The sequence below is a fragment of the Pteronotus mesoamericanus genome, unplaced genomic scaffold, assembly GCF_021234165.1.
Source record: "Pteronotus mesoamericanus isolate MK-2021 breed Mesoamerican mustached bat unplaced genomic scaffold, CSHL_Meso_final contig_169, whole genome shotgun sequence".
Classification (NCBI taxonomy): domain Eukaryota; kingdom Metazoa; phylum Chordata; class Mammalia; order Chiroptera; family Mormoopidae; genus Pteronotus; species Pteronotus mesoamericanus.
Window position 1 is genome coordinate 20,186,959 of NW_026555068.1, and position 23,390 is coordinate 20,210,348.

Here is a 23,390-nt window from a genome sequence, read left to right on the forward strand (position 1 = left end):
CTCTTTGATCTTAGTTTCTGTGGGGACGTCTGATCACTCAGAAAGTTGACTTTTTTATTATGCTCGTTATACGTAACAGTTGAAGTACGTCAAGTCACACTGGCCGGATGACTGCCAGCAAGGTCGAAAGCCATCGGCGCTTCAGCTCCTGCTGCATAAATATGTTCTTAGTCTGGTTAACCTGTGGCCTAAATGGCTGTAGGTCTTAGAGCATTGTAAAAAGTTGCTCCATTCAGACTGCATTTAATCACATGTAGCTATTTCAGGTGAAGAGTAAGTAAGTGTGTGAGGCTGCTATTATAAAATGTGGTTTTAACGCATATCATAAAACTTATTTTTAGGGCTCTTTTAAGTACTGTGGACAATAAGGAGGAGAAGAGATGTTAAAGAGTTGTTAAACCAAAAAGGGATTTTTTTAAATAATAGGATGTAAATAGTTATTCTAGAGATTTGAAAAAGGATGCGTATTTCTGTAAAATAAAAAGTATGGGAAGAAAAGGAAGGTGAAAGCCAAAGAGAAGCATTTTTATGTCATTATTTTATTAAATTAGAATGAAATCTCTGATTTAAAAGAGATAAGAAATATAGTCATTTTTATAGCAGAGGTGTTGATGGTATTGACAAGGAAAGCAATTAAACATCACAAAGAATATAAGGAAAATAAGAGAAATAAAGATCAGGGATGGAGCTTCCTAATTTTTAATTATTGAGTTAAAAAATTAGAAAGCATTCATATGTGTCTATTTCGGTCACAGTGGGAGAAAGCGGTGGCGTTTCAAAGTGCCGGAAGTAACTTTGATTTTCCGTCCAGGGGCCATATTTATCATCGAGAACCTGGATTACGAAAGCTCTCATGAGTACTACCTGACTGTGGAAGCCACGGACGGAGGCACCCCTTCATTAAGCGACGTTGCCACGGTGAACATCAACGTGACAGATATCAATGATAACACCCCGGTGTTCAGCCAAGACCCCTACACAGCAGTGATCAGCGAAGATGCTGTGCTGGAACAATCCGTCATTACGGTGTGTAATTGTTCCCCTGCATCTTCTCCTTCTGGATCTCTGCGAGAGTTTTGTTTTGTGTGTTTGTTTCATTAAGATCTGTTTTTTGTACGTGTGCGGTGGCCTTACTTGAAAATATTTTGAAGATACGGAAATGTCTTTTAGTAGGCCAGTTACAACTCTGCTGTAAGTGATTGCCTTATAACAACTAGATTTTGATATCGGAAATTCGCTTAGTGACTTCTGTCCCTCCCTCAGCCGGCTCCTAAGCACGAGTGTCTCGTTTTCCAGGTTATGGCTGATGATGCCGATGGACCTTCAAACAGCCACATCCACTATTCAATTGTAGGTGGCAATCAAGGAAGTCCGTTCACAATTGACCCTGCCAAGGGGGAGGTGAAAGTGACCAAGCTTCTGGACCGGGAAACAGTGAGTGAAGAAGTTGGGGCTTCACTTGTTTACCAATCACTAAAGTCAATAAACAGAAGCGCCTTGTACTTGTATCTGCCAGCACAGTGGGACGTGTCAAAGGGTAAAACCAGCCTTGTTCTTCAGAACCAGCCAGCAAGATATAAATACTTGAAACGCAATTACAGCATGAAAATGCAGTAAGAATATAAGAGATGTGCTTCTCACTTACATGAAGTTTAGGTGATAAAATTTTATAGGCAGGAAGACATTACAGTTGGCTCCAGTGTTTGGAAGCCCTTTGTGGAGCCAGAAGCTGCTTTTAAATGCTGGCAGCCATTTGGAAAACCGTAGGTGCTGAGAGAAGGGAATTTCCTGGGAGGAATAGCACAGACTAGGGCATGGAGAAAGGAAGCCACGGGATATAGTTAAGGGGTTTTATTTGGCTGTATTGGAGTGGAATAATCATACAAAGAAATGAGGGAGATAAGATAGAAGGGTGTTTTAGGAACAGGTTTTGGACCACATTCAAAACCAGGATCAGAAGTTAGGATTTGCCCTGGCTGGTGTGGCTCCGTGGATCGGGCACCAGCCTGCAAACCAAAGGGTCGCTCATTCGATTTCCAGCGTAAGGTACATGCCTGGGCTGTAGTGGGATGTACTGATCCCCCGAAGAGGGTGCGTGAGAGGCAGCCACACAGTGATGTTTCTCTCCCTCTTTTTCCCTCCCTTCCCCTCAAAAAATAAAAAAATAAAACCTTTAAAAAAAGAATTTAGCACTTGATGCTACAGACAGGAGGGAGTGACTGGATATCCATGAGCCCAGGTGTGTCATCCCAGGAGACAGACTTTGAAGATGAGTGAGTTCTGCAGTCGGTCCAAGTGTTAGTCAGCGTAGCAAGAGACCGGGAAGGTAGGAAAACTGGTGACAGTACGCGGTGAGGGAATAAGAGCCTGAACTGGGAAGGGACAGCGACGAGGGAGAAGAGGAACACAGAAACTTTGTAAAGGAAGAGTTAGAATCCAGAGCCCAGGTGCAGCACCCCATCGAAAGCGGTGTTGCGGGTGACTGTGTTTTCTCCGGTCTTGCTGTGGCTCGTGGTGCCATCGAAGAAGAGCAGGAAGGTCATGCGGGTACAAACTCAGCATGGGGACAGGTTGTTGAACGTGGGTTTTGACACACTGATTTTTAGAGGGAGATTGCATATTGGAGTAAAATTATTTCAGCCATTATCTGGAGATTTTAGTCAAACTTGAGACTTGAAAGCTGGAAATATGTATGGCATAGGCCATTGGGGATGATTATAGAAGTGATCTGAAGTGTTGAGGTAAATGTGAGCATATGAGGACAGGCAAGCCAGGCTGAACATCTGCCTGTCCATCCATTCATTCCTCCCTCTACATCCATCCACCCACTCACTCACTCACGCACTCACACACTCACACGTAGAGCTGCCTCAGAGGTGGAGAAGGGGAGGAAGTCTTGGTGTGGGGACCTAGAACGACATTAGTGATGATAAAGAAGGCAATTTCAGAGGAATAGTGGGTAAATCTGAGATTAGAGGCCGTGGGAGATAGTGATGAGATATCTCATTAAAGTCTCAATTCTTTAGTTCCTCTTCTGATCTGATTTTTTTTTTTTAATTTTATTAAGTTTACTGGAATATAAAACAAAGTAACTAATGAACAAACAAGACAAACATACAGACAAAAACTGATAGACACAGACAACAATCCTGTGGTTCCCCGAGGGGAAGGGATAGAAGAGGGTGAAGGGGGACGAATTCGTGGTGACCTGTTATTTTTGAGTGGGGATCTGACAAGAGTTCAGGAAGCACAGCTTTTATGTTTAGGATTGCCGTGCTGCTGGGCAGAACAAACTTTAGTGTTTTTCGCTGAAGAATTTCTCAGGTCCTTTAATAAACTAATAACGTCCATCACAAAGTAGCAGACAAGGTGGCCTGTAGTATCTCCCAGGCTAGTTCCTCATCAGAACCGTCTGCTGTTTGAGTTACTGCCTGACTGATACTGTAAAGTTGGTGGGAGAGGTGCTGAAAATCAGTAAGCATTCAAGGGCGGGAAACAGCTTACCAGCTGTCTCCTTCCGGCAGAAAGTAACATCAGGGAAGGTCGCCTTCCTTGTCATTACAGCCTGTGAGATATGTTAACTTTTTTTTTTTTCCTATCATATGAATTGTGTCTAAATTTTTGTTAATAGATCCATAAGGTTTTCAAGTTGGGACACTTAAACAGAAGGAGTACCTATTTGAGAGGCATCAGAGAAACTAACCAACTCTTGGTGTCTTTTTTTGGTTGAGCAAATACAGTCCATCTGGGGGCCCATTACTGGCAGTGTCCTTGTGTAGGTTGGGGAATTGCCCCCATCCAGGACACAGCAGACGATGACAGGTATTCAGATCTGCCCTCCTAGGTTGTCAGGAGTACATTTCTGAATAAACCCCATGTTTGGCCTTGTGAAAATGATCATGCATTCTCTTTGTCTTGTCCTTGAAAAGATTTCCGGCTACACACTCACAGTGCAGGCATCTGACAACGGCAGGCCACCCAGAGTCAATACAACCACGGTGAACATCGATGTGTCTGATGTCAATGACAATGCACCGGTCTTCGCCAAGGAAAACTACAGCGTAATTATCCAGGTGAGGCTGGGGTGCCGAGGGCCCACAGAATGCAGTCCTTTGGAAATGAACTCTTTCGTTGGCCTCAGGTATTCGTCTGGCATGTCTTTCTTTTCCAAAGATTACATTGTAAAAAAAATTGGAAGAGCAAATTAGAGGGGTCTTCATCAATGCTAAAAGATGAGCATTTTCAAGACGCAACCAAGCTTTTATATCTCTTCTTTTTTGCTTTTGTGTTTAAGGTACTCTCACGACCGTGATTCTTACCTTCTGTCCCTGCTTCTCCTCCTTTCTCTCCTTGACCTTCCTCCTCCTTCCCACTCCTCCTTCAAACACCCCTCCTTCCATTCCGCCCGCTTCCACGTCCCTTTATCTTTCCGCCTCTTCCACCCCTTCCCACACAAGCGCCCTCCCCTCTCACGCCTCCTCCCTCATTTCCCCTCTCATCACAACCTGCCCTTCTTCTCTTCCTTCCAAATGGAGCAGCAACAAGGCTTTGTATCCCATATATTTCACATTAGAGACAACTTGCATGTGTCTCTCACCATGAAGATTTGGTTTTGCTGAGAGTTGTGCGCATTTCTTTTTGTTTTTGTTTTATGCTGTGCAGGAAAATAAGCCTGTGGGTTTCAGTGTACTACAGCTGGTAGTAACAGACAAGGATTCTTCTCACAACGGTCCCCCCTTCTTCTTCACTATTGAGAGTGGAAATGATGACAGCGCATTTGAAGTTAACCAGCAAGGGGTCCTCCTGACGTCAGCTGCCGTAGACAGGAAAGTGAAAGATCATTACTTGCTGCGTGTGAAGGTATTGCTGTCTTTCTTTGTGATTCTATTGTGGATTCATAGAAAAGAGTTGCTTTGGTGGCTGTCTTCTTGTACGTAAATAGCTTACATTTCGTGAGAAAACAAAAAAATGTATAGAATTATTTTGTCTTTTTAGTTTTCTGCTATGCCTTCAGTTCTCTTCCACTGTACTTTTAGGGGCTCATTGATTCATTTAGTTACTTTATCGCGGAGCTAAACTTCAATATGAATTAATTAAAAGGCTAAAAAGAATATGCTTTAGTGTGGAGAAATAAGTATCTAGTAATTGGTGATTTTTAAGAACATAAACAGTGTGAATATGTTTTTATTAAGGAGTTGTTAACAATGACATAGTGGTGACTTTTTTTCCCTTTTCTCCTAGGTGGCCGACAACGGAAAGCCTCAGTTGTCATCTTTGACTTACGTTGACATCAGGGTCATTGAAGAGAGCATCCACCCTCCAGCCATCCTGCCCCTGGAGGTTTTCATTACTGCTTTTGGAGAGGAATACTCAGGCGGCGTCATTGGGAAGATTCACGCAACAGACCAGGATGTGTATGACACTCTAACCTACAGTCTGGATCCCCACATGGACAGCCTCTTCTCTGTTTCCAGCACAGGGGGGAAGCTGATCGCCCACAAAAAGCTAGACCTAGGGCAGTACCTGCTCAATGTCAGCGTGACGGATGGGAAATTCACAACGGTGGCTGACATCACAGTGCATGTCCGACAAGTAACACAGGAGATGCTGAACCACACCGTCGCCATCCGCTTTGCCAACCTCACCCCGGAAGAGTTTGTTGGGGACTACTGGCGCAACTTCCAGCGTGCGCTGCGGAACGTCTTGGGTGTGAGGAGGAGTGACATACAGATGGTGAGCTTGCAGCCCGCTGAGCCGCACCCCCACCTGGAGGTCCTACTTTTTGTAGAGAGATCAGGGAGCGCCCAGGTGTCAACAAGACAGCTTCTGCACAAGATCAATGCTTCCGTGACTGATATCGAGGAGATCATTGGTGTTAGGATCCTGGATGTGTTCCAGAAGCTCTGTGCGGGACTGGACTGCCCACGGAAATTCTGCGACGAGAAGGTGTCTGTGGATGAAAATGTGATGTCCACACACAGCACGGCCAGACTGAGTTTTGTGACTCCCCGCCACCGAAGGACAGCTGTGTGTCTCTGCAAAGGTAACACCCATAAGGATACGAAAGTAGAGGGTAGACGTGAAGTCATTGCAATCCTTTAAGGCTACATATTAAAGGTCTTTCTCTTTAAATTTCTATTAATTGGCTCTTCCTCCTGTTCTCTCCTTCTCTCTCTTTTTTTTTCTTTGAAGAAGGAACATGCCCACTCATCCATCATGGATGTGAAGACAGCCCATGCCCTGAGGGATCAGAATGTGTCGCTGATCCCAGAGAGGAGAAATACACCTGTGTCTGTCCAGGTGGCAAGTTCGGCCAGTGCCCAGGTGAGAGTCCAATGATTTGGAATGTTTTTATTTTAAAAAGTCCCTTTCAGTGTTTCTTATCATCTTCCTCTTTAATGGAGTTGAAATGTATGGTAAAATTTTGTTTATTATAGCACGTCAAACATAGAGATGAATAAAGTGTAACAATGGTAGTGTTTCCTTTCTGATATATGACAGCTCACCCGAATTGATAGTTTGATATGTTCCCCTCTATCATCAGGGTTCGTATTAACATAATAGGCCCCAATATACAGATTTACTGTCCTTATTTTCTCACGTCCTCTCCTTTTAAAAAAGCAACTATAAAGCTGTATCTCACAGTCCTCTACCGCTTGCTTATGGGCATCTTTGCAAGTTAATACAAGTGAACCTAATTCTTCTTCGTAGCTGTGTAGTGTTTTCTAGCCTGGCTGTGTACTATCATTGATTCAACATTTTCTTTATGTATAGAGGTTCAGGTTGTTGAAATGCTTCCTTCTGCTAAAAAAAAAAATTCCTTGTGTAGGTATCCTTACATATTGGTGCTTCCATTTCTAAAACTAGGACTTAACCAGGTCAAAGATTAACTACACTTTTTATTTTGAAATAGACCATTAAGTTAGTTTTCCAAAAAGTTACACCAGCTCCTGTTTCTCCCAGTCATGTGTGAAGGTCTCATTCCCCCATTCTCTTGCCAATATCGAAGGTTTTCAATTGAAAAATAAATACCCCCTTCCAATGGGCATGAAATGATTATCTAGTTATTTTAACTTCACATTTCTCTGACAACTTATGAAAGTTACCTGTTCATTCACCCACCACCTGTTGGCATTCTTCCTTCAGTGACGTGCCTGTTCATATTCTTCGCTTGATTGTCTGGGTTATTTTGTGTCTCTCTTAGTTTCATGGGTGAGCTCTTTCTCAATTACAGTGTGAACATCATCTGCATTCTGCTGTCTGGATATTGATTTTTTTTAATTTTTAAAAACATTTTTCATTGTACTTTTGTATTGTCAGCTCTCCCCCATACCCTCCTCAACCTCCACCTACCCACCTTCTCCTGTAGTCACCACATCATTGTCCATGCCCGTGAGTTCTTTCTCTCTTTTTTTAAAAATTTTTTTCTCGATCCTCCACCCTGCCTCCCAGAGCAGACAGTCTGCTCTCTGTGTCTGTCTCTATTTTGCTTGTTAGTTCACATTGTTCATTAGATCCCACACATGAGTGAAAGCATACAGTAATTGTCTTTTTCTGACTGGCTTATTAGACTTAGCATACTGTTCTCTAGGTCCATCCATGCTGTTGCAAGGGTAAAATTTTTTCTTTTTTTATAGCTGAGTAGTATTCCATTGTGTTAATGTCCCATAGTTGTTTTATCCACTCATCTACTGATGGACATTTGGGCTGCTTCCAGATCTTGTCTATTGTAAATAATGTTGCAATGAGCATAGGGTTGTTTTTGGTTTCTTCACATAAATTTCCAGAAGTGAAATTGCTGGATCATAAGGCAATTCCACTGTTAATTTTTTGAGGTACCTCCATACTGCTTTCCACAGTGGCTACACCAGTCTGCGTTCCCACCAACAGTGCATGAGAGTTTCCTTTTCTTCACACCCTCGCCAGCACATGTTGTTTGTTGATATGTTGATGATAGCCATTCGGACAGGTGTAAGGTGGTATCTCATTGTGGTTTTAATTTGCATTTCTCTGATGATTAGTGACATCGAACATCTTTTCGTATGTCTTTTGGTCATCTGTATGTCCTCTGTGGAGAAGTGTCTATTCAGGTCTTTTGCCCATTTTTTAATTGGATTGTGTATATTAATCTTTTGATTGAATAGCATCTTTTTTTATTTTTGAATTTAAATTCCATTTTGTCGGTTGTGCATAATTTTACATAACGGTTTCCACCTCTGGAAACTGATACTCTTCTCATCATTTGAAAGAACCAGATTGTTTTATATCTTGTTTCAGAAGGTTTCCCCAACCACCTTGAGGACATGTAAATATTTTCCTAACGTGCCTTGCAGTAATTTTACATTGAACGTGTTTTTATTGCTAGCTTTTTCATTGTTTTAGAATTTATTTCTCCATGATACAGTAGTTTAATTCTCTTCCAAAAGGAGAACCAGTTATACTATGCTGTTTATTAAGCAGCTAGACATTTCCCATTGAATTGAATCGCATAATACTCTAATCTTAAATAAAAACTTAGGTCAGCCTCTGGGGGGGATGAAATCACACTTTTAAAAATACGCTTAAACTTGGTTGTGATTCATTTTTTCCTTGCTGATTCACAGGGAGCTCATCTGTAACGTTTACTGGAAACAGCTTTGTGAAATATCGTCTGAAGGAAAATGAAAACAAATTAGAGATGAAACTGACCCTGAGGCTCCGCACGTACTCCGCTCACGCCGTGGTGATGTACGCACGGGGCACCGACTACAGCATCCTGGAGGTACGCGTCTGTGCCCCGCGTCGGGGAAGACTTTAAAAATGTTCATTCTACTTTATGTTCAGATTGACCGTTTTTTGAAAAAATAAAAAAAAATGGTTGAATTCCTCACGTAACTAGTTATTGATATCTATACAGGCGTTGGACTGTGGGGTGAGCTTTTTCTGCTACGTAGAGATTTACTCTTGTTACAAACATTTTTAAGTCCATGTGACAGTTAACATTCAAACTCTGTGAATACTACATCTTCTTAACTTTATAGAGAGTTCCCACATAAGTTTGAAGTGATAATTATCTTGCCTTTCTTTCTGTTTTTTTAGGCGTGATTAACTTTTGACTGTTGATGTACTCGATGCTATTTTTGGTTGTTGTTCAGTTAATAATTATTAGTCACTTCCAGATGCTTTTTGGATGTGCAGTTGGCATTTGAACTTTATAGCCTCAGAGATCCATTATGATTTGTACCGTGAACAAAACGAGCTTATGATCTGTGGCACTTAAATGCAAGGCCTTACTGACTTTCTGCCTTCAGTTGCCAAACATACCTCTCCTTACAGTTTTTGGTCAGAGACTGTACTCCAAGTCCGTAGCCTACGAGACTAACGTGATCCGTAACTGTTTCTGCCGTAGATCCATAACGGAAGACTGCAGTACAAGTTTGACTGTGGAAGCGGCCCTGGCATTGTGTCTGTTCAGAGCATTCAGGTCAATGACGGGCTGTGGCACGCAGTGTCCCTTGAAGTGCACGGCAACTACGCCAGACTTGTCCTCGACCAAGTGCACACTGCGTCAGGCACGGCCCCGGGGACTCTGAAAACCTTAAACCTGGATAACCACGTGTTCTTTGGTGGCCACGTCCGGCAGCAAGGCACGCGGCATGGAAGAAGCCCCCAAGTTGGAAATGGTTTCAGGGGTTGCATGGACTCCATTTATCTGAATGGGCAGGAGCTCCCCTTAAATAACAAACCAAGAAGCTATGCCCACATCGAAGAGTGGGTGGGCGTGTCCCCAGGCTGCTCCCTGACAGGCGCAGAGGACTGCTCCAGCAACCCCTGCCAGAACGGAGGCGTCTGCACCCCCTCGCCTGCCGGAGGTAGGCTTTGCGACGTCGTCATTCCCGTGAATGTTACGTTGGTGCACTTGCGAGGAAGGTCCCCAAGTGTTTCTCTGTTTCTTCTTTTTATTCAAATCGTATCGTCAGACAGGGCACCCGTGGTGGCATGGAGTAGCACGAGTTGCAAACAGGAGAGCAGAGCGGGGCTTAGAGCTCTTTTCAGCCCCCGGGCCGAGCTCTGCTCTCACGTCTGTCTCGTTCTTCACAGTAACCGTGGGCCAACCACAGCGAAGTCCTCGTCCAAGCGCAGATGTTTTGACCAGCGGCATTTAGAATTGGTGCCACGTAGTTCTTTCTGAGTGCCCCCTTTTATCCGACAGCCTAGCCCAGAGGAACTGCTGGTCTCGCTAGCTGTAGATGGGGGTATTGGTTTTCCTGATGGCCTTAGCCCCTTCCGAGGGGTCACCACACCTGTCTCAAAGCCCTAGCATAGTGGAGGATGCTCTGGCTTCTGCGTCCTGGACCCATGTGCCCACGCATCGGTAACAGCATGTTCCAAAAACGACCCCCGTCATCCTGGAATAAGTGGAGCTTGGCGTCATGAATAGAGCAGAAATCAGAATAACCCTTGAATTAAGTGAGCTTTCAGAAGACTCGGTTTCCTGTTTCCTGTATGCAGAGAGTAGGCCAGCTTATCCCCACAGTAATGCTCTAAACAAAAGTTTATATCGTGCTCCTATTACTTGCTCAAGGAGGCTGTCCTCATTGTTTCATCAGAGATGGGACCGAGAGAGGACTCATCTTGAAATCCCTGTCCAAGCAGCAGGAGGACGGGAACACAGAGGCCACAGAGTGGCTCCTAAAGCTCTGTGCTCCAAGTGCCACATTTCTTTGGCCGAAGAAAGTCCCACAGCCGTGGCCAACATCAGAGGCGGTGGGGGAAGCACCGTCCGGCCTTCCCCAAAGATGGGTCATTGGGAGTGGTCTGCAGAGTACCACGCTGTCACAGGCTTCACACAGTGAAGAATCCAAGTTTTTTTGCTTCTTTATACAAATTTGAAGATCGTCTCTCTTAAAATGGTAGTTCCTAGTTTTTGAAGTGCTTTTCCATTGATTATTACTATCCCGTTTAATTCTTAAAAGCTTGTGAGCTGCAAATAAATTGAGCTGTTAAATAGTAAATGTTGCCTCTCTAACGGCCACTGAGATAAAGGACCACTTCCTCCCTGTTCTGTGCGCTGGGCCCAGTAACCTCACATCAGTTGTGACGAACTGAAGCTAATTACAAGGTCTGGCATGAGCTCTCTGTGTTTTGGTTACGCCAGCAGTGGCTGGTTGATAGAGACAGCGTGTGACCTGGAGGGACGGGGATGTTACTAGCTTAGAGCAGCACTCAGCCTTCACCCACACTTAAAAGTAAAAACCGACTTCCTCATACTTCCGTTCTGAGTTATCCAGTGATAGCCCTGTTTTGTTCTCTTTCGATAATCCAGGGTATTACTGCAAATGCAGCGCCTTGCACCTAGGGGCGTACTGTGAGGTGAGCGTCAGCCCGTGCTCCTCCAACCCCTGCCTTTACGGCGGCACCTGCATCGTGGACAACGGAGACTTCGTTTGCCAGTGCAGGGGCTTGTATACTGGTCAGAGGTATGCGTGGTTTTCTCAACTTTCATGATTCGCTATAGCATTTAAAAAGTTTCTTTAAGTTACGATGTATGTACAGCATCTGCATTCAGTTGTTAACATTTTCTGTTTCGCTGTATTTATTTGCAGTAGAAATATTAGGCCCATGCCCATTTTTTCCTGTTCCTCAGGTGCCAGCTTAGCCCGTACTGCAAGGATGAGCCCTGCAAAAACGGCGGGACGTGCTTTGACAGTTTGGACGGTGCTGTCTGTCAGTGCGATGCCGGTTTCAGAGGAGAAAGGTGACTGACGTCTTTCCTTTCTCTATTTCCACCCTCTCTATAACGTCACACCAGTTAACAGATGCAACCAAACTTTATTAATTTGGACAATGTTGCTTTGGAATTTGATAATCCTCATGTGAGCTCCTTATACAATTTATCTTCTCAGTCTTTGAAATAAAAAAAAAAGTTGAGCAGATGAATATAATAATGCTTAGAAAAACCGACTGAGCTTTTAAGATTTTATGTATCAACAGAGAATGTGTGGGCTTTTGCAGGAAGTAAATGTTTGTGGAACGAGTGAGAGTATTATGTTTTTAAAGCAGACATCTGTGGCGTGCTTTCTTTGAGAGCGCTGAGAGTGGCATTTTCTCATAATGTGCTGTAACTAACACTTCAACAGCATCTAGAAACCGTTTCCTGCTCTCTCACTGTCTTTTGTAGCCCTTCCCGTAATCCTAAGACGGGACCGTTATTTTCCAGGAGAGAAAAGTAAGGCACAGCGGTGCCTTCTGTACACCTTGAAAGAAGTGGCATTTGTTCCAGGTGCCATTTCACCCTCGACTTTGTACCAGTTCAGTTTAGAAAACTCCTCAATGAATGCTCTTCCTAACTGCCTAGGGCTGGGCATTAGGTGAGCCCTGACCATCAGTTTTGTTGGGAAGCTCTAAGTGCAACCTGCCCGTGTGGCTTTGCTCTTAGAAGTCGTGGTTGTAGTCTTGAATTTTTCCACCAGTCACGTGGTCTTAGTTTATAAGTTGACTTTCCTAATTCTAATCCATTAATACTTAATATACTATAATGTCTCAGTTATCAAAATTGTAATGCTAGGTCAATATGGAGTGGTGGGAGTAGAAGCCTTTCGTTAAGGGAGGAAGGGGCAGAGAAGTGTCAGGTAGATCTGCACAGGTGCAAAACATGCCCACCTGGAAAGGCAGAGGGGAGGGACTTGCACATGAGCCATTCTGTAAGGGTGAGGGGATATGGGAGGATTTCAGTAGGGAAAAGCATTTGAAAGTGGAAAACAGCGTTTTAGCCTTCTACGTGTTTTATGGAACTGTCCGGGTTCCCTATAGGAGGATTTTTTTTAGAAATTTAATCTAGCCTGTTAGAACAGTTTACAGCGTGCCATTTATCAAAACGTATATTATAAATTTCTGGATCAGAATTATACATAAACTAATGTTTAACCATTTGTTGAATCAGTAATTTGTTGAATCCTAGAAAAATAGCAGTTAAATATTGGCTTGGCCTCATGTTTCTCTCCCAAATACACATTCCAAATACGAAAACAAATGATTAATTACGCCACAAAAGGTGTTTTTTCGGTTGTACTTATCATTGTGGATAATGTGTTTCTGGTTGTTCTGTATTTGACTTTGCTTTGAAATGTTGCTCAGAAGGGATTGGGTTGGTAGTCTTTTGTCTCTAAGCATTATCAGCCTGACACATTCTGGCCTCCATTGCCAAGGCCTCTCCTCATTCTCGGCTCCCTTGGCAGGTGTCAGAGTGACATCGACGAATGTGCTGCGAACCCCTGCCGTAACGGGGCCCTTTGTGAGAACACACACGGCTCCTATCACTGCAACTGCAGCCACGAGTACCGAGGCAGACACTGTGAGGACGCGGCCCCCAACCAGTACGTGTCGACGCCGTGGAACATCGGGCTGGCCGAAGGAATCGGCATCATCGTTTTCATCATTGGGATATTCTTGCTGGTGGTGGTGTTCGTCCTCTGCCGCAAGATGGTCAGTCGGAAGAAGAAGCAGAAACACCAGGCCGAACCGGGAGACAAGCACGTGGGACCAACCACAGCTTTCATGCAAAGACCGTATTTTGATTCAAAACTAAATAAAAACATTTACTCAGACATACCGCCCCAGGTGCCTGTCCGTCCTATTTCCTACACTCCGAGCATTCCAAGTGACTCCAGGAACAATCTGGACCGAAATTCCTTCGAAGGATCTGCTATCCCAGAGCACCCCGAGTTCAGCACCTTTAACCCCGAGTCTGTGCACGGACACCGGAAGGCAGTGGCTGTCTGCAGTGTGGCCCCAAACTTGCCACCGCCGCCACCTTCCAACTCTCCTTCTGACAGTGACTCCATCCAGAAGCCCAGCTGGGATTTCGACTATGATAGTAAGAACCCCTTTTTCCATCTCAATTAAATGTCCCTGAGAGGAATCGCCCACCAGAGGCTCTGGCGTTGCGGGTCCAAATGTTAGAGTCGTTGTTAGTGATAAATATGCTCCAGAGGCCCTGGGATTATCTGAAAAACTTTGACCAGTGCCTTGAATCCTGGCTGAGCATTGTGGTTATAATATTATTTTAATTAAGGAATTGAATCTGGTCACGTTCCAATGAATCTGGAAAGATCATTTTTGTATGATAGGGGTTTACAACTGTAATTTGAGGAGGAGGAGGAAGCTTTTATAATTAAAACAGTCGGGAGGGCTTTTGTATAATAGGACTTTTTAAAAACAGGGCTAAAAGAAGGTTCAATACCGGGTGGCAACAGCGGGTTTACAGATCGTATGGAAGAGGACAAGCAGGTTATGATTATTACCATAGCTTTATTCAGAAGAATGTCACTCATGAGTGTCAACCTAATTGTACTCACCCCTGTATTTATATTGTGGCCTAACATATATTTGGTGCTTTAAAAAAAGCTCTGTGTACCATTTTAAAACAAAAGTTTATTTCCCCACATTGTCTTAGTGACATCCAAGGACAGGCGTATTGAGGATTTCTGTTCTGTGAATGAGCAGGAATGGTATAGTTATTTTTGTTCGGGTTTTCTGGAGTTTTTTGTTTCATTTTGTTTTGTTTTTCAAGCATTTCTCTTTCTATCAATTATTCTTCCACTAAATGAGTCTGAGACGGCCGTGGTAACACTTGCTAGGGGCCAGGACACAGCAGTGAGCCCAGTGCCCGCCGAGCCCTCACCGAGCTTCCCGTTTGTCGTTTCCTCCCTTCAGCTAAAGTCGTGGATCTTGACCCCTGTCTCTCCAAGAAGCCTCTGGAGGAGAAGCCTTCCCAGCCGTACAGCGCCCGGGAGAGCCTGTCCGAAGTGCAGTCCCTCAGCTCCTTCCAGTCCGAGTCGTGCGATGACAATGGTGAGCGAGCGGGACGGGGAGCCGCTGAGGTCGCCTCTGTATTGTCCATAATGCTGATCCCAGGATGTAGTGCACCCAGTACCTTTGTTAAGTCTCAGAATGTTTCCATAGTTCACTTCGGGCCACGGTTAAACAATACCTTGTAAATACTTGCATGAACATCTGCTGGGGAAAATATTTAAGATGTTTGTAATTCATATTTGAACTGTAGCAACTTACCAGTAATAGGGAAGAAAGTAATAAGTACTCAAAAGATCATTTTTACCTTGTTGGCCAATCTCATATTGGCTTTTTTGCATAACAGAAAATGTTAGAAGTTCTGTAGGTTTTTTTAAAAAATCCTACTAACAGCTTTCTTGATGACACAACACTCACTCGTTCACCCCCACCTTCTGACACACCCCTAAGAGGAGGCGGGGTCGCCTGCGGTGGTCACTTCAGTAGCACCTTCGGTATTACAAGGTTTTATCTGTTTCTTCCCTACTCCCTGCGGCCCCAGCTCCCATTTGGATCAGAGCGTACTGACTGAGAGCGCAGTTTAAGAGATTGCTAGTAAGTTTGCTTATCTTTCTAATGAAGCAACTGTGACATGTGACAGTGGGGTCTGCGGTGCCGGTCGTGTGTCTGATTTCCCCGGTGTGCGTTGCGTAGATAACCAGCTTCACCACAGAGACGCACACCGCAGGAGAAAATTGTCGGTGTTCATTAACGCCGCGAAGTGAGTTTTTAGTGGCAGTTTTCAAACCTCAGAATTAGTAACACTGACTGTATAATTTTTCTTTGCATAAAAATATATTTAAATCTTTCAAATATTTTATTGGTGGAAGGAAATAACCCACTAATAATTATTTGTTTCTAAATCTGGAGTGATAGAGCCCATACTGTGTTGCAGACTAAATTCTTCCAAACTAAACATGGCTATAAGTATGTTCCATTCATTTCTGATTTCAAGCATGTTATGTATGATTTCAAAGAGTACCTGTGTTTATTATTTACTGATGCAGTATATGAACGTAGCTTTAAACCAACAACAGCAGGACTGAATTATTTTTCATTAGGTTTAATTCTAAAATGTTATAGTTGCCAGTTGATGTAATAGTTTCTATTTTGATCCCTAAATGCTCTCTTTAAATACATTTCAGAATTTTTTGTATTTTCTAATTCTTTTCCTTGGAGCATCATTCTTTTTAAAACTCCTAAATAATTTTAAGAAATTATGGCCAAATTAGTTATAAAAATTAATTGCCAGGTACTATGATACAAGGCGGAAAAAAGGTGTATCCAGGAGTTTGTATTTTAATCTTTCTCATAATTTTTATCATTATCAATGATAAATTTAAGTCTTTATTAAGAGTCTGTACTTAAACCATATTCTTAGTTTTCTAAGGCTGTTGTAACAGATCACCACAAACAGAGTGGCTGAAAACAAGATACGTGCATTATCTTACAGGTCGGAGGTGTAGAACGCTAACGTTTGTCTCAGTAGGCTCACGTGGCGGGCCGGCGGGGCTGTTTCCTTTCCGGAGGATCCGGGGTTTGTTCTTCCCATTTCCAGTTTCTCAAGACCGCCCACACTCTGGGGCTGTGCCTTCTCCCTCCGCCTTTCAAAGACAGCAATGCAGCGACACTGCTGCTCCCTGGCCATTCTCCTGTGGCCACTTCTCTCTCCGAGTACAGATGGGAAAGGTCCTCCCCTTTGTAGGACCCTTATGATTACACTGGGCCCACAGATCATTCAGGAAACTCTCCCCATCACAAGATCTTGCACGTAACCAAACCCACAGAGCCTCTTTGCTGGGGATGGTAACATAACCTCTGGTTCCCAGGGTCGGGGTGTGGCTACCTCTGAGAGCTGCCCTTTCCAACCCCCCACCGTCCCCCCTCCCCGCGCGCTTACTTACCTTGGCATAAATGCTCTGAAACCACCTGAAGTACAGGTGACGAGGAACTGCCCCTGGAAACAGCCAGGCAGGCGGCTGCGTATTTCTGCTGGTGTGCTAGCTTCCCAGCGGTTAACTCATCTCCAGAAAGACAAGAAATGTGGGCAGGGAGTACATAAAACAGACAAAAAGCCCCCTGACCCTTTTTGATTTATTGCATATTTTACCTTAATATGTAGCTCTTTACCTTTCTTTTTCCTGGAATAATGTATGATTTCATTAAATGGACCCAGAAAATTGTCCTAACAGTTATTTTACTCTTTGAATGCGGAGTCTTTTGCCCATGAGAGTTCTTTTGTTATGATTTGATCCATAATTATAGTTCTGAAAAAATGTATAGCTAAAATGTTTCCTAAATTATAATATAATATGGTCACTCTATTCCTTTGATTAATAATAACAAATATATAATAATAAAAATAAATAATAAAAAAGAATAACAAGTTATAGCTAGACTCGAAAAGGCTAACAAAGTGCAAGCATCACGCATGATTATGTTATGTACAATAGTTACGCTAAACCATTTGCTTCACATTTTAAAGTTATGAGGTAGAAATTATGTAAAGAAACCCTGTTTCATATGCTGCATTCTAATGAAGGTTTCCCTAATTTACCCCCTTTGTACCTTTTTGCAAGCTTCCCTAGTGACTGTCATGCACCTTGTCAATGCCGTAGTTGACACGGTGACCCACGAAGGTACAGTGGCGATGCGTGTGCTCTGTGTCTGTGTTGCGGTGACTGTCGCTAGAGCGGTGTGTAGTGTGCTTTTGCCCCTTGTGGTGTTCCAGACAGTCACGTGTGGGCTTGAGCACCTTTATTTTGTGCAGATGTCTATGTTCACAATCCAGATCCATTGCAAAAATATTTCTGTCTATGTTGTGTCCTTTTGTCACCTTTTGTCATTCGTGGTGAGTTTCTGCAATGTCAGAAGGAACCCAAAGGATCCTGACAACTTGCCTGTATATGGTACAATATTAAGAAGCTTAACAGTAATTCTTATTATCTGGGAAAAAAAGATTTCATATAAAAAATTCCTGTTCACCTGAATAGGACTAAGACTGAATAACACACAGTTTCTGTAATTTCCCATAGCTGACTCTTCACTTTTGGATTTTCCCCATGTGTGATCAAGGAAAATAGTTGAACAACGCAGAAGGTAGATTGTCGTCATGTGTCTGTCCAACTTATAAGGAAGGGCAGTGACCACCACCCCCCCCAAATTATTTTAAGTTGAATTAGCCCGTTCTCAGGGTGTTGAAGCTGAGAAGGTCGCGTGCGAGTTGCAGAGCCTGTAGTTTTTATACGTTAAGTCAGGAGGCCGGGAGGGCATGTGACCGGCCACTCCAGCGGCTGGCTCTCAGCCCAGCTTCTGACTGAGCAAGTCTGGGGTGACCCTCAGAATTTGCATTTCTGACAGGTTACCCGTTAATTCTCATGTCACTGGTCTCGATCATACTTTGAGAACCAGCAGCATAGACCACCGAGAGTACGTACAGTGTAGAGGACCTGTTGTGCTAGGACACATTTACTGTCAGGATTGAGGGGAGAGAAAGGATGGTTTTGTGCCAAATTTGGTAGCGTGGGGCAGCCGTGAGGTTTCAGTGCTGTCGATCAGTTCCTGATGAGGTTTTCACTTATTTTCCTGAGAAACACTGTTTTTTTGCTTGGTGAACCAGAAAGTAATCTGCATTTTGTCCTAGAGAATTTTAGTTTTAACACAATGAAATTCTAGTATTTTTAATATTAATGGAGTTTTAAAAAGCAGAATCGAAATGGTTGTTGCAGTGCAACCTCCTTTATTGAAAAATGTTGTTTGACATATTTAGAAATATAAACTGAATGTAAAATGGAAAACCAGCTTAAATGTTAAGAATTATTGAGTGCCTACTAATGAAGGTTGTCAGTCCTCTTTAAAAAGGAATTACTGCATTTCTTAAAAACTTCGATAGATACATGTTAACTAAATAGGGGCTTATTTATTCTTGCGAATCACAACAGTGTTTCCAGCTTTTGATTTAAATTCCGAGAAGAGAGCCATCAGTCAAATCTTATTTGTTGCAAGTTACTTTATTACATGGATTTTTAAGGACCTAGAAAGCATTTAGAAGAATCACGGTGATAGCCAACAGTGAGAGCTTGACCCACAGCATCGTACTTAATCCTCATAAGGACTCTAAGGGATTTCCACCCTCATTTCAGAGATGAGAGCCTGACGCTTAGCCGGGGTGAGCAGCCTGCCCCGGGGTCTGTGATTGGCATCTGCTCGCTCTCGGGCGGGGGTTCTGTGTGTAAGGGGAGATCGGGCAGAGGCAGGAGGAATCGCAGGTTTGGGCAGCATGAGTGAGGACCAGTGTAGCGTGTGGTCCTTCCAAGGGGAGGTGAACAATGGGAATAATAGCTAGTGCTCAACAGGGGGAGGTTTGGAGAAATTTACTTTATTACTCATAAGTAAGTTCTTGAATGTCTCTGAGTTTAGTATCCATTTCGAAAGCTGTAATATTTTTATTAAGTATCTATTATGTGGCTTTAGACGTATTTGGGTTATCACCTAAGTAACCCGATGCTACCTGGTAGTAGGCAAACAAGTATTTCATAGTAGTCCTCAGTAACATGCAGGTGTAATTTAAACTTTTCAATTAGTGGACATTTCATTAGAGCCTGTATCTTTTAATTATTCGTAACACAATTTTGTGTTTGCAGGTTTAGAGTGCCAGAAACAAGACAAAGAAAGGGAAATAATGTGTGCGTTGCCGGCCAGGTCGCTGGCCCAGCCTCAGTCCCCTTTTTCTCCATTCTCATGCCCCGCCACATCTGTGCTCCATGAGTTTCTCAGCCGTCGGGAATGTTCATAGCTAAAGGCTCAAAGGCACGGTCCATGGCCCACTGGGCCTCTGTATACAGTTTGCATTGTATTATGAACTTACCTTTATTGCCTCTGCAGCCGTCTTTCTGTTTTAATTATGAATGTTTTCTTTTCTCTCTACTCTGCCACCCAAAGAGTCTTTGGCTGCTCCCGACCTCAGCAAATCAAGAGGTGACTAATGCATGCCAGTTGTTCATTGATACTCACTAAAAAATTGGTCAGGATTTGACGCCAGTGCTGACTTGCCTCACGTGTTCGCTCGGTGGATGCCGCGTAACCAAGCACCCTCGTTCATGCCCTGCATTCTGAACGCGATCACCCCACCTTTCTCTCTCTGTCAAGGGATTTCCAAAATCCTAAGGGAGAAAAAAACTGTCCCCACAGTGGGACGGTTTTTTCCCCCAAATTATTATACTTTTATTGCATCTAAAATGACCTGTAGACTTTTTTAAAGTAACGAAAATTTATTCACGTAGTCTCTCAATACTGTTCTGTTTTGGTGTTGGATTGCATTTTGCTTGATTTGGAAGCATGCTTTGATGCACACCTCTATTAATACAGTTGGTTGTTTTTGTAGGGCTAATGAAAAATAGTATACTTCTCTATTACTACATCATTATTATATAGAAAACTTATTTTTTAAATTTTAGCATGTTGAAGGTTATTATTTTAAAGAGTTGCATTAATGAGTATTTTTAATGCCATGTAGTGGAGGTCGAGTGACATTTGATATTTTTCTACATGGCGACGTCTTTGTGAAAAGACAGAACTTCTTTACCGATGTCCTCAGACTGAGCTAATTCTCTTCACATAGAGCAGTAGGCTCTACATTACAGAAGGGAAGCCGAAGGATTAATTGGACTCGTTTGTAGAAAAGTGCATGTGTTCGATGCCAGCCACACTGCTTCTGTTTCCTTGAATGTTAGGCACTTAACATAAAACTGTAAGTCCACCTTTTACCAAGCGAGCCTGTTCCTTGAGTTTCTCTCTGCTGGGTTGGAGTTGGGGGAAGCCTTCAAAGCGGAGACCAGGGGTTTCCCAATGATGAACCTCAATGTGTGTGCGCAGCCTTTGCACCTTCGAGGTCCGTGCACTGAGCCCTTGCTCGCGGGCACAGAGTCCGCGAAGAACACACTGAAACCTGTCGTTTTCTCTCCCACCCAGGCTATCACTGGGATACATCGGATTGGATGCCAAGCGTCCCTCTGCCAGATATACAGGAATTCCCCAACTACGAGGTTATCGACGAGCAGACGCCGCTCTACTCCGCCGATCCCAATGCCATCGACACAGACTATTACCCCGGGGGTTACGACATCGAAAGCGATTTCCCACCCCCACCAGAGGACTTCCCTGCGCCTGACGAGCTGCCACCATTGCCTCCAGAGTTCAGTGACCAGTTCGAGTCCATACACCCTCCCAGGGACATGCCTGCTGCGGGCAGTTTGGGCTCGTCCAGAGGCCGGCAGCGGTTCCACTTGAACCAGTATCTGCCCAATTTCTATCCCGTCGACATGTCCGAACCTCAGAAAGCAGGCCCCGGCGAGAGCATCCCGTGCAGAGAGCCCTACGCGGCGTACCCCGCCGGGTTCCCGAGGAACTGCGAGGCGCCCGCCGCGGAGAGCGTGCCCCTGGCCGTGTACGCCTCCACGGCGTCCTGCTCCGACGTGTCCGCCTGCTGCGAAGTGGAGTCCGAGGTCATGATGAGTGACTATGAGAGCGGAGACGACGGCCACTTCGAGGAGGTGACGATTCCTCCTCTAGACTCGCAGCAGCACACGGAAGTCTGACGCCCCCACTGCCCCCGAAGTGCCTGGACTTAGCGAACCTAGAGATTGTCGAGGCGACCTGCGTCGCGCGGCCGCAGTGCCCGCGCTGCGCTCCGTGAGCGGCGGGCGCGCGGCCCGCACCCCCGCCTCCCGCGCGTTAGCCATTTCCAGTGTCCTGACCTACTGTCCTGGGAGGAGGTGTCCGGTGGCTGTGCCATTTCTGAACAGGTTTTTGTATTTACGTTTGTCCACGTTAAAAGAATGAAACGAAAATCAGTCCTACCATCTTGTTAGCATGAGTCGTGTATTTATATAGATTTGATTATTTTAAATTTCCTGTCCCTTTTTTTGTGTAAATTTTATGTACAGATTTGATTTTTCATAGTTTTAACTCTGTTTTCAAGATATTTTATGGGTTTTTCTTTTTTTTTTTTTTTTTTTTTTTTTTTACCGAATTTGGGTGGTGTTAGAGTCATTACCTAGCACCTCGATCTTTTAATATAACCAGGGTTTCACTGTATGTCCTTTCTCACTGAAGTTTGACATTTCATTCATACAATGCAATGTAGTCATTCATTTCTACTTGTACATAGGACGAACAAAGATCTGATCCATGACATGTCTTAAATGGGTTGCTGTATTTTAGAATTGCAAACATTTTTCATTATTGGAAAGTGTAATGGGGACCTTCTGCACACCGGTTTAGAACCAAAACCATCACGACACAGTTTTTATAGTGTCTGTATATTTGTGATGCAATGGTCTTGTAAAGGTTTTTACTGAAAACTACCATTAGCCAAGCTTTCTTACTGACAATAAATTATTAATAAAATACTTTAGCTTTACTGCCTGCTTTTCTTTCATTTATACTCCTGTTGAGGATTTAGTTAATGAGTTGAGAAAAATGGATGGATGGATGAAGGAAGAATGGATGGATATAGGATTGCTTTGCGAGGCTTAAAAGGGAAGCTTCTTTCCAATTGCCGAAACCAGGCGATGCGTACAGATGTAGCCACTAGGTTGCAGTGTGTGACTATGAGACACTGTTCAGAATTCTAGGTATAAAGGTAAACAGCACTCTTTCATAATAAACATTTTTTAAAACCTTAAAGTTCTTATTTATACATTTTTATCTCATTACTACTTATTAACCATAATATTAATGCTTTTTATGGTTTTCACCTATGATTTATATCAAAAACAAAGTCTTTGTGAAGCATTTTATCTTTCTGTTTTCAAAGAACTCATTTTATTGTATTTTGTATTATTTAACGTGAAATCTAGAAGCTATTTTCTGTGTGTAGTTATACAGTCAAATCCATTCATCCATCTGACAAATAGTTATTCAGTATCTGCCACCACTTTGGTATGAATTACAAAGAATCGAGTATTCTTAGACCTTTGGAAAAATGCCTTCTTTATTTTGTCAAATTGTGTGTGTGTGTGTGTGTCTGTAGTTTAAACATCAAAGAGATGTTCAACAAAACATCCAATTCATGCACTATATAATCACACCCTTTAAGCTGTTTTTCCTTTTTTTCTTACATATTTTTAAGTGTATATATTGTTTATTTTTTGAGTCACTAATTTTAGGAGTTGTATGTTGACTTTCTCGATGTTGGAGGAAGACCATAGAACCTAGAAAAACCTATGCTATTCTTGCTAGCCTCCTATTATAGCACAGTTTTTGGATTAATGCATATTTAGTGTTTTCATTGTTCTCATGATATAAATATTCACTGTTGAGCTAAGTAGTATATGATGTTTATTTACATTTACTTTGCATCTTTTTCTTACACAGTTGCCTTAATCTTTCTTACGTTTTAAAAATGACCATTACATTAATTTATTCACAAATATTTTTAAGTCACCTACCATGTATCATTTATTCTACATGAACAGACAGACATTCCCTACCTTGAATTTTACATGGCTGGTCAGGGGAGAGCAGGAGTGAGGACTAAAGAGAAAAGATGATATTTGGGA

At 43.2% G+C, this 23,390-nt stretch overlaps 1 protein-coding gene across 7 annotated transcripts in view; it reads left to right on the forward strand.

Annotated features, from left to right (window-relative positions):
- The window catches only part of FAT1 (FAT atypical cadherin 1), a 123,489-nt gene extending 102,015 nt beyond the window's left edge, over positions 1-21,474 (forward strand). For 3 of the 7 annotated variants that reach the window (XM_054566134.1, XM_054566137.1, XM_054566135.1), the window contains 15 exons: positions 812-1,026; positions 1,297-1,434; positions 3,930-4,073; positions 4,663-4,860; positions 5,242-6,043; positions 6,193-6,324; positions 8,604-8,761; positions 9,389-9,851; positions 11,306-11,459; positions 11,627-11,737; positions 13,218-13,855; positions 14,695-14,832; positions 17,409-17,468; positions 19,771-19,806; positions 20,800-21,474. In XM_054566134.1, coding sequence (XP_054422109.1) covers positions 812-1,026; positions 1,297-1,434; positions 3,930-4,073; positions 4,663-4,860; positions 5,242-6,043; positions 6,193-6,324; positions 8,604-8,761; positions 9,389-9,851; positions 11,306-11,459; positions 11,627-11,737; positions 13,218-13,855; positions 14,695-14,832; positions 17,409-17,468; positions 19,771-19,806; positions 20,800-21,425 — 4,013 coding nt within the window. In that variant the 3' untranslated portion in view covers positions 21,426-21,474. Of the gene's footprint in view, positions 1-811; positions 1,027-1,296; positions 1,435-3,929; positions 4,074-4,662; positions 4,861-5,241; positions 6,044-6,192; positions 6,325-8,603; positions 8,762-9,388; positions 9,852-11,305; positions 11,460-11,626; positions 11,738-13,217; positions 13,856-14,694; positions 14,833-15,331; positions 15,385-17,408; positions 17,469-19,770; positions 19,807-20,799 lie in introns of those variants that run through there. The other 4 variants (XM_054566138.1, XM_054566139.1, XM_054566136.1 and 1 more) reach the window with 3 other exon arrangements.
- Positions 21,475-23,390: the final 1,916 nt, after the last annotated feature.